At 40.6% G+C, this 14,624-nt stretch overlaps 1 protein-coding gene across 1 annotated transcript in view; it reads right to left on the bottom strand.

Annotated features, from left to right (window-relative positions):
• Wdr19 (WD repeat domain 19) overlaps positions 1-14,315 on the bottom strand; it is a 65,361-nt gene extending 51,046 nt beyond the window's left edge. The window contains exons 1-3 of the mRNA XM_028765229.1: positions 14,191-14,315; positions 5,018-5,133; positions 1,040-1,155 (exon numbers count right to left, since the gene is read on the bottom strand). Coding sequence (XP_028621062.1) covers positions 1,040-1,155; positions 5,018-5,133; positions 14,191-14,303 — 345 coding nt within the window. The 5' untranslated portion in view covers positions 14,304-14,315. The remainder of the gene's footprint in view (positions 1-1,039; positions 1,156-5,017; positions 5,134-14,190) is intronic.
• Between the last annotated feature and the right edge of the window lie 309 nt (positions 14,316-14,624).

The raw sequence follows: 14,624 nt of genomic DNA, 5'->3' as shown, positions 1-14,624 counted from the left end.
AGTACACTAGGTGCTGAGGTATAGACTGTACACACAGTACACTAGGTACTGAGGTGTAGACTGTACACACAGTACACTAGGGCTGTTCAAAGAATAATTTTCCCAGTGGTGACACTAGGTAGCTATTGACAATACAGATTCTCTCAAGAAGAGACCCTCTTAGGATCAAATCAAGTTTGGGAAATTTCAATGGAAGAAAGATTTCATCTTAATTGAGATTTAGTCAGGATTACTTTGGGAAGTATTTAACATATTCATTAAAGATAGTCGCTTTAGAATCAGGAAGCTTGATTCTGAGTCCACAATTCTCTAGTTTTTAACATTTATCAGCATGCCTGCATAAAATTAAACCTCACAGACATACTGACTGTAACCACAGAGCTAATAATCCATTTGATACCAAAGGGCAAAACATATTTCCTTTAATAGCTAACTTATTCATATTAAAGAAAAAAATTCCTAATAAATTCCTAATAATACATAAAAAGGATTTGTGTGTGTGTGTGTGTGTGTGTGTGTGTGTGTATAAGAGAGAAAGAGAGGGGGGGGAGAGAGAGAGAGAGAGAGAGAGATAGAGAGAGAGAGAGAGAGAGTAAGTTTGTACACTTGTGTGTATCTGGGTTCTGCACATGTGTATGGAAACATGGGAACAGACAAAGGATTCTGATACTTAAAACATAAAACTAGGGGCTGGAGAGATGGCTTAGTTGTTAAGAGTACTTGTTGCTCTTGCAGAGGACCCAGGTTCAGTTCCCAGTGCCCACATGATGGTTAGTAAGCATCCATAACTCCAGTTCCAGGAAATCCAACACCTTCTTCTAACTTCAGTGGGTACCAGGCATGCACATGGTATACATGCATAACTGCAGGCAAATGCTCATACACAGAAAATAAAATAATATCAGTATCTTTAAGAATATGGAATCATAAGCATATTCCACGTAGTGACTTAAACAAATGTTTCTACATTCATTTGACATAAAGCTGTTGATTACAAGGAGAAATGAACACCTCACAAAGGAAGATGGCGATGCGTTACCTGTCTTATTGTGTCGCCTTCCTGGTTACTGACTGTGATCATTTTATCTTCACCTCCCAAAGCAAGGAGATTCTCCGTATTCCAACAGCCACATGTGATTTTCTTAGTATGTTTTCCTGAAAAAAAGAGGCAATTTTTGCTGACATGTGGACTTCCCAAAATGGATAAATAAAAAATTAGTGAAGCTACTCTCATGTGTCATGGGTTTGACTAGACAAGGTGTTTTATTCCCATGAAAGCCCTTTGTGTCTATACACACTTATATCAAACACTTCATCACTAAGCCAGAAATTAAAATAATGGCATACAACAACTTTTTTCTGGATAATATAAACAGGCCTTAGCGGGGGAAAAATGTTTTCCTCTACAAATTTTGTTGACTTATCACGGAACCAGATTTGTAATCTCTTAAAAGAAGCAGATCCTGAAGCAGTAAAGTTCTCTTCACTACTATCTGATAACAGTCTTGATCTAAGTGGACTGACCATGCACAGGTTAGCTGTTCATGGATATCTATAGTATAATTCACAGTAACACTGAGGTACAAATGTGAATGGCCTAGTGAGACATGTGTTAAGGGGGGCATCTCTTCTCTACCATAGAGGAATAGATTGAGGGATAATAGGGGACACATGTGGGTGTGTTCAGTGCAACTGCAGCAGTTTTTCCTGAGGCTTTCATCTGAGGTTGGTTGGTTGAACATCAGGACTCAGAACCCACGAGCATAGTGAAGGCCCATCTGCTGCAGCGTGAGAGGAGACACATCAGGAGGAGTCTGCAGGAAATTAGGCAGAAAATATGAGGCCATCCCATGACGGTAGCCAGGAGCATGATAAGACACTGCACCCGGGACATAACTGGAGGCGACACCTATGACACTTTCTGAACAATTAAGAGGGTTTTGGAGAGGTTAAATTTGGAGTGCTCATGGGTATCTCACAGGAGTGGGGTGGGGTGTGTGTGTGGGGGGGTTGTTCAGTAAGAACTTGCAGGTGTGACTTTAGCCAGCAGTGGGGAGGAGATTCAGGAGTTCTCAGGTTATGGAGAGTGTTTCAGATCGGGAGACCACAGCACAAAAGTGGAGGAATGTTTAGAGAGAGTATCCTGTAGATGGAGAGATTGTGTTGATCTTGGATTAAAGGACTCAGGTGGCGCAGCGAAACCAGGAAGGGGAAGGGTTACATGGAGAGAGGCTGAAAGATGCCGAAGACAAATGCCATTTTCCTTTCTTCTTGAAAATTACATCCATCCCATGTGCAGTCACCAAAGGAAGAAGCTGATGTGGATGTCAGGAAGTGCATGCTGACAGGAGCCTGATATAGCTGGTGTCCTTAGAGGTCTGCCAGAGTCTGACATATTCAGAGGCAGATGCTCACAACTAGCCATTGAACTGATCTTGGGGTTCCCAATGGAGGAGTCAGAGTGAAGACTGTAGGAGCTGAAAGGGTTTGCGGCCCCATGGGGAGAGCAACAATACCAACCAACCAGAGCTCCCAGGGTCTAAATCACCAGAGCCTGGGAGCACTTAGGGAGGGATCCATGGCTCCAGCTGTCTATGTAAGGGAGGATCGTCCTGTCGGGCATAGGTGGGAGAGGAGATCCTTGGTCCCATGAAGGCTGGATGCTGTGTGTGGGGGAATTCAAGGGTGGGGAGGTGGGAGTGGGGGGGTAGGTGGGGGTACATCCTCATAGAAGCAGGAGGAGGAGGGGCGATGGGATAGGGGGTTCCTGGGTGGGGCGGGGGAGGGAATGGTGTAAGGGGATAACATCAATAAAATATCCAATAAAAAAAGAAAATTACATTTATTTATTTACTTGTGTGCTTATGTGTGTGTGCATGTGCACACACATGGTATATGCATATGTGCATGTATGTTCTACAGTGCACATGCAAAGGTCAAAGGACAACCTTTTGGAGCTGATTCTCTCCTTCTCCATGCAGGTTTCAGGGATTACATTCATGTTGTTAGGTTTGGCAGCATGTGCCTCTACCTGCTGAGCCATCTCACTGGCCCATAAATTCCTTTCTTTACCAAGGAAAGGGAGGAGAAACCTTTTTTTTTCCTATACACTGTCATTCTGCTTAAAGCTCAGGTTAAGCATAACATCAGTTATCCTGAACTTGGAGTACTCTGGTGACCTAATGGGAGTAATGACCTAGTACTTCTGGTCACTCTGGTGACCGAGATGGGAGGCTGGCATTATTTAATTAAACTGTCACAACTAACATGCGTGTGCATATCAGAATGCTGCGCAGCGAGAAACGGCAGCATCTTGTCGAGCTCAAAGGCCCAGATCAGTACAACGTGAAATGCATGTGTGGTTACTACACAGTGCCGGTGGACCAAGCAGCCATGGGTGGGATGACCGGACGTTAAGAAAAGGTAAGAAGAGGAGCTGGAGAGCTATCTCAGGGGTTAAGAGCATTTGCTGTTTTCCCAGAGGACCCAATGTCAGTTGCCAGCACCCAGAGCAGGTGGTTGACAACCATCTGTAATCTCAGCTCCAGTGGACCCAACACCTCTGGCCTCCACAGCATCTGTGCTCATGTGCACCGATACCGAAACATAGTTTAAAATAATAAAAACAAATCTTTCTTTAAAAGGTGAAAAGGAGACAGGGCTGAGCCGTGAATCTCAAACAAGCATGAGAGAGGCAACGACTTGTTTACCTAAAGGGCCTGAGGTGGGCAGTTAATTCTAGTCTTTTCAGGTATGTCTTTATATGATTATTAAGTAAGGCTGTGGCACTGGGCAGTGGAGGCACACACCTTTAAATCCCAGCTTTTGGGAGGCAGAGGCAGGAAAATCTCTGAGTTCCAGGCTAGCCTGGTCTATAGAGAGAGTTTTAAGACAGCCAGGACAAAGAGAAAAATCTTGTCTCAAAAAAAAAAAATGTGGCAGAATGATATTCATATTAAATACAGATTACACATAACATTATGTTCATATGACAGCCTGACAGAAGAATGATCATACTCTAACGTACTATTTCCATACACATCCAGTGTCCAAATCTCTGGGGCTTATAGACGTACTGGAGGACATTTTCAGAGACAAAGTGGGAAACAAAATGTGTACAGGAGTCATACAGACAATTTATATGGAAAAAGTTGACTTTTGTCACTGGGAGGAAATTTTAAGTTTGATCTTTCTAATAGATTAATGTTGTTTCTATTTATCTCTCATCATGAAAATGAAAATTAATACTAAAGGGATAAATGTGAAAATAATTTGAAATGACTCACTGCTCTTAATGGAAAGCACTTCCTCACGTGTCCTGTAGGGGCCACGACCTCCAGCCTTTGCTGCCTTGCTTAGTGGCGGAGATGCTTTTTGGGCCACCTGCATGCAGCTAGCCCTGTTCACTTGTCAGAGTGATGCTACAGTGAAAAGGGTCAACCTTCAAGGGTATTCAAGGGCCAGGGCCAAGTGAACAGAGGGAGGAGCTAGCGCACTCCACGCAAGGTCAAATGGGCAAACTACTCACATCCCAAAGTCTGCATTCAACTGGTGTTCGGAGACCAGGAGACCAAGCGGGGTAAGGATTAGGAGCATGGGTACCCCCTATGTAAGCAGTCACTGAACGTGTTGGTTCACTTACTATGTGGATTAAAATTAGTATAAGGTATAATACAACCACACTGGCCAAATTAACCAACATGTGGGGTCAACAGGTGTTGATACACATATGAACTATCCCATGTCTAGAGATACAACCTGGCTGTGAGAGGGGAAATGGGGACCATTGATGTCCTGATGGCCAAAGACACAGGCTGACCTTAACTCAGTCTGTCCTGTGCGATTCAGGAAATCTTAGTAAGCAGGAGAGGGACCTTCTTAGACAGTTATCTAAGATGGACCAGGGAAACCTTTCTCTACACATTTTTCCATGTCATCTCAGAGGAATCTGAGACAATGGAACTGACTCTCAGAAAAGCATTGCAAACATGCAGCAGTGTTTCTAGGCAGAACCTACCAAGAACAGGAATCTTTCGAGATGTCTGATGATTATAAATGAGCAAATTTCCTTTAATGGTCCCAACAGCCAGGAAACTTCCAATTTTTGACCAAAGAAGGAAAGACATTTGATCCCTGCAACATTTAAGATATATATTACAGAACAATTCACAATCATAACCCCTTAATCATCCTCTAAGAAATAACATGTATAACTTTAATTTCTGCTTACAAGCTGAAGTACAACATTATAGCTCATGAACTTTTAGCTGTAATCCTAGCACTCAGGAGGCAGAGGCAGGCAGATCTCTGTGAGTTCAAGGCCAGCCATGGCTACATAGTAAGACTCTGTCTTAAGAAAAAACAAAACAAAACAAAGAAACAAAAAATTCACACAGCTTATGGTTTTTAGATGACGATTACATGCTAAAAGAATTTTGGAGGTGGCAGAGAGATGGCTCAGAAGCTAAGAACACTAGCTGGACCCATGTTTGATCACCAGCTCCACCCCCATGGCAGCTCACAACTGTCTGTAACACCAGTTGCTGGAGATCTTCTGGCTTCTGAGGGCACCAGGAATATATGTGCTTCACAGTCATACATGCTGGCAAGACCATACATAGAAGGCAAAATTTACATATAATATAAATAAATAAAAAATTTAAAAGAAAAATTGGAGACAGAATAAGATAATCTTGGCAGCAGGTAGACTCAAAATTAATAATAATAATGAATATAGACTTTGTTACAGAATCTCAAATTCATAAGGTGGTTTGTGTTACTAATGATGGTTTTGACTATAATGATGGTAAAAATTTTAATGGAAACTGTTGGAACATGACTCAAGAATGGAGTTGAATGAGAAGAATTCTGAGTGCTTGTGAAAAAAACTACAAGAAAACAAGACAGTCCTGAGAACTCAGTTTCTTCAAACACAGAATTGTTTTGGGAATGTGTTTGCATGCTCTTCTTAGGTGCAGTAGATAGGAGTGAGTTTACTTCAGATTAGTCATTACAACTGGCTATTGTTATTTGTTTATATGTCTCTATGGAAAACCATGCTTTTGTAATATGTGGTTTGTCTGCCCTGTGTGGTCTGTACACCTCATGCAGCTTGCCCTTGTGACTGTACACTTTTCTCCCGTGTCTCTACTCCTCCCCTCAGAGAATAAATTGTCTGATGCTCTGAATAAAGTTGGTTCTTGCATGAGACTTTAGTCCACCTCAGTAATCAACTCCAGTCTCCTAGGTCCCACTGGCGCTAGAGTGGTGGCGTGAAATTTAAGCACTGGTTTTTGTTTGTTTGTTTGATTTTGTTTTAAGGTAGTTTTTGAGGTCTAGGAAGATGGCTTTGTAAACAAAGTTCTTGGTACACGAGTGTGAGAGGAGCAGATTGGGTTTTCAGAATCCATATAAACGCCTGGTGGGCCTGCCTGTGATTTCAGTGTTTGTAAGACAGGAGTGGGATTCCCAGAGCAAGCTGGCTAGACTACCCACACTGGGAAGCTCTGGGTTCAGTGAATAATTTGGAGAGCGATCACGTGATCAGCCCTGTGTCTCCACACACACACACACACACACACACACACACACACACACACAAATGGCACCACATACAATTTCACAAGGGGCAAAGGGGGGGGGAACAAGTAGCTTTCAATAACATGGCAAATTAAATTTGGGGGACCACTGGGAATTAATAACCTTAAAAAGGGTATATCTTGGCTGAGCATATATTTTAGTGGTAGAGTGTATGGGTGAACAAAGCCCTGGGTCAATTCCTAGCTACACCAAAACATTAAAAAGAAAAAGAAAGAGAAAAAGAAAAAGAAAAAGAAAAAGAAAAAGAAAAGAAAAGAAAAAGAAAAAGAAAAAGAAAAAGAAAAAGAAAAAGAATTCTGTTGGTTGTTCCACTGCTATTACAAGGTTGTCCAGAGTAGGCAGAGAGAGCACTCTTGTCTAAAAGTTTCTTAAATTACATTTGTGATATGAGTGGTGGCTGTGATGTCACAACTAGAGGAAAACTTGTAGGCACTGGTTCTTCCTTCCACCACGTGGGGCCTGGGTCAAACTCAGCTCATCAGTTTGGGGCCTTATTGCCAGCCCCAAGTCCTTACACGCATTCTATGACTCACAGGCTGGCTATTTCTATGATTCTCAGCAAAAGAGAATGCTAACTTTCTGAAGACTAGCTCCTTCATATACTGAGGGGAAAAAATCACAATGAATCACAACAAAACAACTCAAAAATTTAATCCCAGAGCCAGCAGCATCGCCCCAAGGTTGTTGGAAATGACACTTACCAGATCCCATCTCAGACACACTCAATCAGAGACTCAGGGCATTGGGCTACCTAGAAATCTGTATATTACTAGCTCTTTTAAATGATTCCAATGTAGCTACATTCTGAGTGCCACAGACAGACCATGCTTCTGTTTTAGTGTTTCTAGGCACTTTTTTTTTCTGTTTCCCACAACATTGAGTAAGGATAAAGGTTAAATGGGAGGAGACTTTGTCTGGCTAACCTGTAATCAGAGCATCAAAAACTCAGTGTGCAGTTGATACAATTTGAATTACTGAATTCACTGTGAAAGGTTATACATATGATGACGCTCGGAAGTGAAATACTAAAAAAGTATATGAAAGGTTAGCTGTAATAACACGTGTATAAAGTAAACATTTAGTTAAAAATCTATTGTAGGGCTGGCTTAACAGGTGAACACACTTGCTACCAAGTCTGATGGTGTAAATTAAATCCCTGGAATCCACACACAAGTGTACATACACAGTCATGCACACATGCATCTAGTCATCTACACATGCATGTTGTCATGCACACATCCATATCCCTTAACTAACTAACTAACTAACTAACTAACTAACTAACTTGTGGCAGAATGGACTGCCTCCTTCTCTCAGGAGACACGTGGAGGTGAGGCGCAGCCTGCCATGTCCTTGCTGTCGTCTACTTTGTTCAATGTAGGGTCTTTCATTGTGCACCACTACTGTCATCTCACCTCCAGATTTTCCATATAAATTTTGTCTCATCATTTTTATTTTCAGTATGTTCACCAAAAGACTTCTTAAAGGAAGGTAATCCTTGAGATGGAAAACCTAGGTAAGAGAACAGGAACTCTAGACACAAGCATCACGAACAGAATACAAGAGATGGAAGAAGATCTCAGGTGTAGAAGATACAATAGAAAAAAATTTGGTTAAAGAAAATGTTAAATCTAAAAAGTTCCTGACACAAAACATCCAGGAAATCTGGGACATTATGAGAAGACCAAACCTAAGAGTAAAAGGAATAGAAGAGGGAGAAGATTCCCAGCTTTAAGTCCCAGAAAATTTCCCCAACCTAAAGAAAAAGATGACTATAAGCATACAAGAAGCCTACAGAAAACCAAATAGATTGGACCAGAAAAGAAATTCCTCCTACCACATAATTATCTAAACACAAATTGTACAGACCAAGAAAGAATATAAAAAGCTGCAAGGGAAAAAGGCCAAATACAATATAAAAGCAGACCTTTCAGAATTATACCCAACCTCTCAAATGAGAGACTCTAAAAGCCAAAAGGGGATGGGCAGATGTCTTGCAGTCTCTAAGAGACCACAGACTACTACACCCAGAAAAATTTTCAATCACAATAGAAAACAAGATAATCCAGGAAAAACAAAGTTAAACGGTATCTACCCACAAATCTAGCCCTACAGAAGATACTAGAAAGAAAATTCCAACCCAAGGAGGCTATCTACATCCAAGAAAACACAGGAAATAAATAATCCCACACCAGCAAAACCAAAAGTAGGTAGGCACACACATACCACCAATATCACCGCAACCACCAATATTAAAATAACAGGAATTAAAAATATTGGTTATTAATATCTCTCAACATCAATGGAATCAATTCCCCAATAAAAGGACACAGGCTAACAGAGTGGATATAAAAACAAGATCCATCATTCTCCTGCATATTAGAAACATCTCACCCACAAAGGTAGATATTACCTCAAAGTGGTGGAAAAAGATTTTCCAAGCAAACAGACCCAAGAAGCAAGGTGAAGTAGACATTCTACAGTCAAAATTAATCAACAGAGAAGGGGAAAAACACTTCATACTCATCAAAGGAAAAATCAACAAAGATGATGTTTCAATTCTGAATATCTATGTCCCAAATGCAAGGGTACTCACATTTGTAAATGAAACATTATTAAAGCTTAAATCACACACTGAACCTGTGTTAGTTATGGTTTTACTGCTGTGAACAGACCCCATGACCAAGGCAACTCTTATAAGGACAATATTTAATTGGGTCTGGCTTACAGGTTCAGAGGTTCAGTCTAGTACCATCAAGGTGGGAGCATGGCAGCACCTTGGCAGGCATGGTGCAGAGCTGAGACATCTTCACCTGATGAGACATCTTCATCTGAAGGCTCCTAGTAGAAGACTGAGTTCCAGGCAGCTAGGATGAGGGTCTTAAAGCCCACACCCACAGTGACACACCTACTCCATCAAGGCCACACCTCTGCAACAGGGTCACACTTTTTAATAGTGCCACTCCCTAGACCAAGCATATGCAAACCATCACAGAACCCCACAGATTAATAGTGGGAGACTTCAACACCCAACTCACACCAGTCAATAGGTCATGCAGACATAAACTAAACAGAGAAATAAGGAAACTAACAGATGTTATGAATAAAATAAGCCTAATAGATATCTATAGAACATTTCACCCAAACACAAAAGAATACACCTTCTTCTCAGCACCTTACGGAACCTTCTCCAAAACTGATCATATACTCAGTCACAAAGCAAGTGTCAACATATACAAGAAGAGTGCAATAACTCTCTGTATCTTATCACAACCATGGATTAAAGCTGGATTTGAACAACAACAGACACAATAGAAAAAATAAAACCTACCCGATCATCTCATTAGATGCTGAAAAACACTTCGACAAATCCAACACCCTTTCATGATAAAACTGTTGGAGAGATCACAATTGATTTTATTGTGTTTAAAGGTATGCACCTTAGATTTGTATACCTAAACACAATAAAGATAATACACAGAAGCCAATAGTTGACATCAAATAAAATGGAGAGAAACTTAAAGCAATTCCACTAAAATCAGGAACAAGACAAGGATGCCCACTCTCTCAGTATTTATTCCATATAATACTTGAAATTCTAGCTAGAAAAATAAGATAACTAAAGGAGAGCAAGGGGGTACAATTTGAAAAGGAAGAAGTCAAGTATCACTCACTATTTGCAGATGTTATGACAGTGTATATAAGCAACCCCCAAATTCTACCAGAGAACTCCTACAACTGAAAAACAACTTCAGCAAAGTGGCTGGATACAAAATTCACTAAAACAAAAAAACGAAAAACAAAAAAAACAAAACAAACCAGTAGCCCTTCTTTACACAAACAATGAACAGGCTAAGAAAGAAATAAAGGAAACAACACCTTTCATGATAGCTACAAATAATATAGAATATTTTGCTATAAATCTGACCAAACAGGTGAAAGATCTGTATGATGAAAACTGCAAGTCTCTGAAAAAGAAACTGAGGAAAATATTAGAAAATGGAAAGATCTCCTATGCTCAAGGATTGGTAGAGTTAACATAGTAGAACTGGTCATCTTACCAAAAGTAATCTACAGACTCAATGAAATTCCAATTAAAATTCCAACACAATTCTTTACAGACCTTGAAAGAGCTCAACTTCATATGGAAAACCAAAATAAATACAGGATAGCTAAAACAATCCTCTACAATAAAAGAAGTTCTGGAGATATCACTATCCCTGATTTCAAGCTGTACTACAGAGCAATAGTAATTAAAACCACATGGCATTGGCATAAAAACAGACAGGTTGATCAATGGGATTGAATCAAAGAACCAGAAGTAAATCTACACATGTATGGACACTTGACTTTTGACAAAGAAGCCAAAACCATACAATAGAATAGAGAAAGCATCTTAGACAAATGATATTGATCTAACTGGATATCTACACATAGAATGAAAATAGATCCATATCTATCACCTTGCACAAAACTCATATCCAAGTGGACCAAGGACCTCAACATAAAACCAATGCACTAAATCTGATAGAAGAAAAAGTGAGGAATGGCCTTGAATGCATTGGCACAAGAGACAATTTCTTGAACAGAAAGAACACCAATAATAAATGGGACATCATGAAACTGAAAGCTTCTGTAAGGCAAAGGAAACTTGTCAATAGGACCAAATGGCAGCCCACAGAATGGGAAAAGATCTTCTTCACCAACCCTATGTCTGGCAGAAGGCTGATATCCAAAATATATAAAGAACTTAAGAAATTAGATCTCAACAAGCCAAATAACCTAATTTTAAAATGGGGTACAGAGCTAAACAGAATTCTTAACAGAGGACTCTCTAATGGCCAGGAAGAACTAAAGAAATGTTCAACATCCTGAGTCATCAGGGAAATGCAAATCAAAACAACCCTGAGATTCCATCTTACACTCATCAGAATGGCTGAGATCAAAAAGTCAGGCGACAACTCATGCTGGAGAGGATATACAGTGAGGAGAACACTCCTCCATTGCTGAGAGTGCAATCTTGGACAGCCACTTTGGATATCAATTTGGCAGTTTCTCAGAAAATGGGAATAGCTCTGCTTCAAGAGTCAGTTATATTGCTCCTGGGCATATACCCAAAAGATGCTCCACCATATCACATGGATTCTTGCTCAACTATGTTCATAGTAGCTTTATTCATAACAGCCAGAAACTAGAAACAATCTCGATGTCTTTCAAGCAAAGAATAGATAAAGAAAATGTAGTACATTTACACAATAGAATATTATTCAGCTATTAAAAACAATGACATTAAGAAATTTGAAGACAAATGGATGGAACTAAATAAGATCATCCTGAGTGAGGTAACCCAGACTCAGAAAGACAAACATGGTATGTAGTCACTTATAAGTGGATATTAGTCATAAAGTACAGGATAACCATTCTACAATCCACAGACCCAAAGAAGTGTGGTGGGGATGGAAAGAGAGAAAACTGGGGAAGGGAACTGGAATCAGTGGGAGGTAGGAGACAACTCTGGGATGAACTAGAAGCCTAGGACAACGGAAACTACCAGGAGTCATGAAGGTGACCCTAGCTAAGACTCCTAGCAATAGGTGATATGGAAATAGCAATCTCCTGTAACTAGGTAAGACTTCCAGTGGAGGGATGGGGACACCAACCCAGCCATAAAAACCTTTGATCCACGATTTGTCCTGCCTACAGGATGTGCAGGGGTAAAGATGGAGCAGAAACTGAGGGAATGACCAACCAATGACTGGTCCAACTTGAGACACATGCCATGAGAGAGAGCCCCATCCCTGACACTATTAATGATATTTTGCTATAATTGAAAACAGGAGCCCAGCATAACTGTCATCTGAGAGGCTTCACCCAGCAGCTAATAGAAACATATTCAGAGACCCACAGCCAAACACTAGGTGGAGTTTAAGGAATTTTGTGGAAGAGGGGGAGGAAAGATTGAAGGAGCCAGAGAGGACAAAGACACCACAAGAAATCTACAGAATCAACTAACCTGGGCACATAGGGGCTCAATGAGACTGAACCACCAATCAGAGAGCATGCATGGGACGGACATAGGCCCCCTGAACAATGTAACAGATGTACAGCTTGATCTTCATGTGAGACCCCTAACAGAAGGAGCACAGGAGCTATTTCTGACTCTGTTGTCTGCCTTTAGATTCCTTTCCTCTAACTGTGCTGCCTTGTCTAGCCTCAATAAAAGAAGATGCACCTGGTCCTACTGCAATTCGATATACCAAAACAGTTTGATATTCATGGGAAGCCTCCCCTTCTTAGAGGAGAAAGGGAGAGGTGGGGTGGGAGAGGTAAGATGAGAGGGAGGGATTGGAAGGAGGGGAGTGGGAAGCTGAAATTGGGATGTAAAGTTAATTAATTAGTTAATTAATTAATAAAAAGAAGCTATTTCATAATCATAATATCTTTATTCTTTTGTTTTTATTTTGTTTTGAGACAGGGTCTCTCTACATAGTCCTGTCTGTCCTGGAACTTGCTATGTAGACTAGGCTTTGAATTCAGAGATCTGCCTATTTCTGGGGGAAGGTGTGTGCCACCATGAGTGGCCATAACGTCTTTATTCTAATTAACAGGAGGATTACACATCTCAACCATAAAAGGGATAGGGTTTTTCTGTCATAAGAAAACTAATACAGGCATGATGGTATAGGTTTGTAATCCAGCACTTAGGAGGCAGGAACAGGAGGGTCAGGGTTCAAAGTCATCCTTAGCTACACAGTGAGTTCCAGGTCAGACTGGGCTATATGAGATCTTGCTTTAAAAAAAAAAAAACAACCAAAACAAAGCAGCAGCAGCAGCAACAGCAACAACAACAGCAGCAGCAACAACAACAACAACCACTCATGGCCAGGCATGGTGGCACACAAATGCCTTTAATTCCAGCTCTTAGGAGGCAGAGGCAGGCAGATCTCTGTGAGTTCTAAGCCAGTCTGGTTTATACAGTGAGTTCCAGAACAGCCAGGGCTACATCATGAGATCCTGTCTCAAAATGAAAGAAAACACCAAAAAAAAAAAGCAACTTTTTTTTAAAAAAAGGGGGAGGACTCAGGCTGGAGAGATGGCTCAGTGGTTAAGAGAACTGGTTGCTCTTCCTGAGGTCCTGAGTTCTATTCCCAGCAACCACATGGTAGCTTATAACCATCTGTAATGAGACCTGGTGCCCTCTTCTGCCCTGCAGACATACATGCATACAGGATACATAATATATACATAATAAATCAATCTTTAAAAAAAAAGGAGGTGGAGATTCATCATTGTGTCTCCAAAATCAAAGCAGTAAACACTCTCAGCATTAGGAAGACAGACAGTCACATTCCTCAGTGCAAACTTCAGAACTAATTGGAAGATGACAAACAGTAACATTGCTCAGTAAGAAATTTAAAAATAACTAGAGTTGGGAAATGTTAATTACACTGATCTGACCAGTACTCAAGGCACGCATCTGTTAGAATACCATATTATATCCCAATAAAAGTACAATTACTGATGTTAATAAAAATGATATAAAATGACAGAAGGGCTAAGATCACCACTTAACACCAAAGGTATCCTTACCTCATGCCATTGTCCAGCTGGCTGGTTTTATTTGTGTTCGCATCCCACAGATAAATACAACTAGACTTCTCAGCAATCACTGCCAGGATATCACCATCTTTATCCCAATCCATGGCAACACAGTTGCTTTTAGGAAAGAGAATACCATTACTATCCACTTCTCAAAAGTCAGACAGAAGAAACAAACACCCACCGATCTATGACTTCTATCTATGATGGACCATGATGTAGAAGTATAAGCTAAATAAATCCTTTCCTCCCCAACTTGCTTTTTGGTCACAGTGTTTGATCATAGCAATAGAAACCCCAATAAGCCATAAGTTGGCAGCAGGATACTGAGGTACTGTTGTGACAGACATAACTATGCTGTTTTGCAGGACTGTGGAAGGACTTTAGAACGTTGGTCTAGAAAAGCCATTGGGTGTTCAAAGCTC

Source organism: Grammomys surdaster, unplaced genomic scaffold (genome assembly GCF_004785775.1).
Source record: "Grammomys surdaster isolate TR1022 unplaced genomic scaffold, NIH_TR_1.0 150, whole genome shotgun sequence".
Taxonomy (NCBI): Eukaryota; Metazoa; Chordata; class Mammalia; order Rodentia; family Muridae; genus Grammomys; species Grammomys surdaster.
Note: the sequence above shows the minus strand (reverse complement) of the source record. Positions and strands in the feature narration are given on the sequence as shown.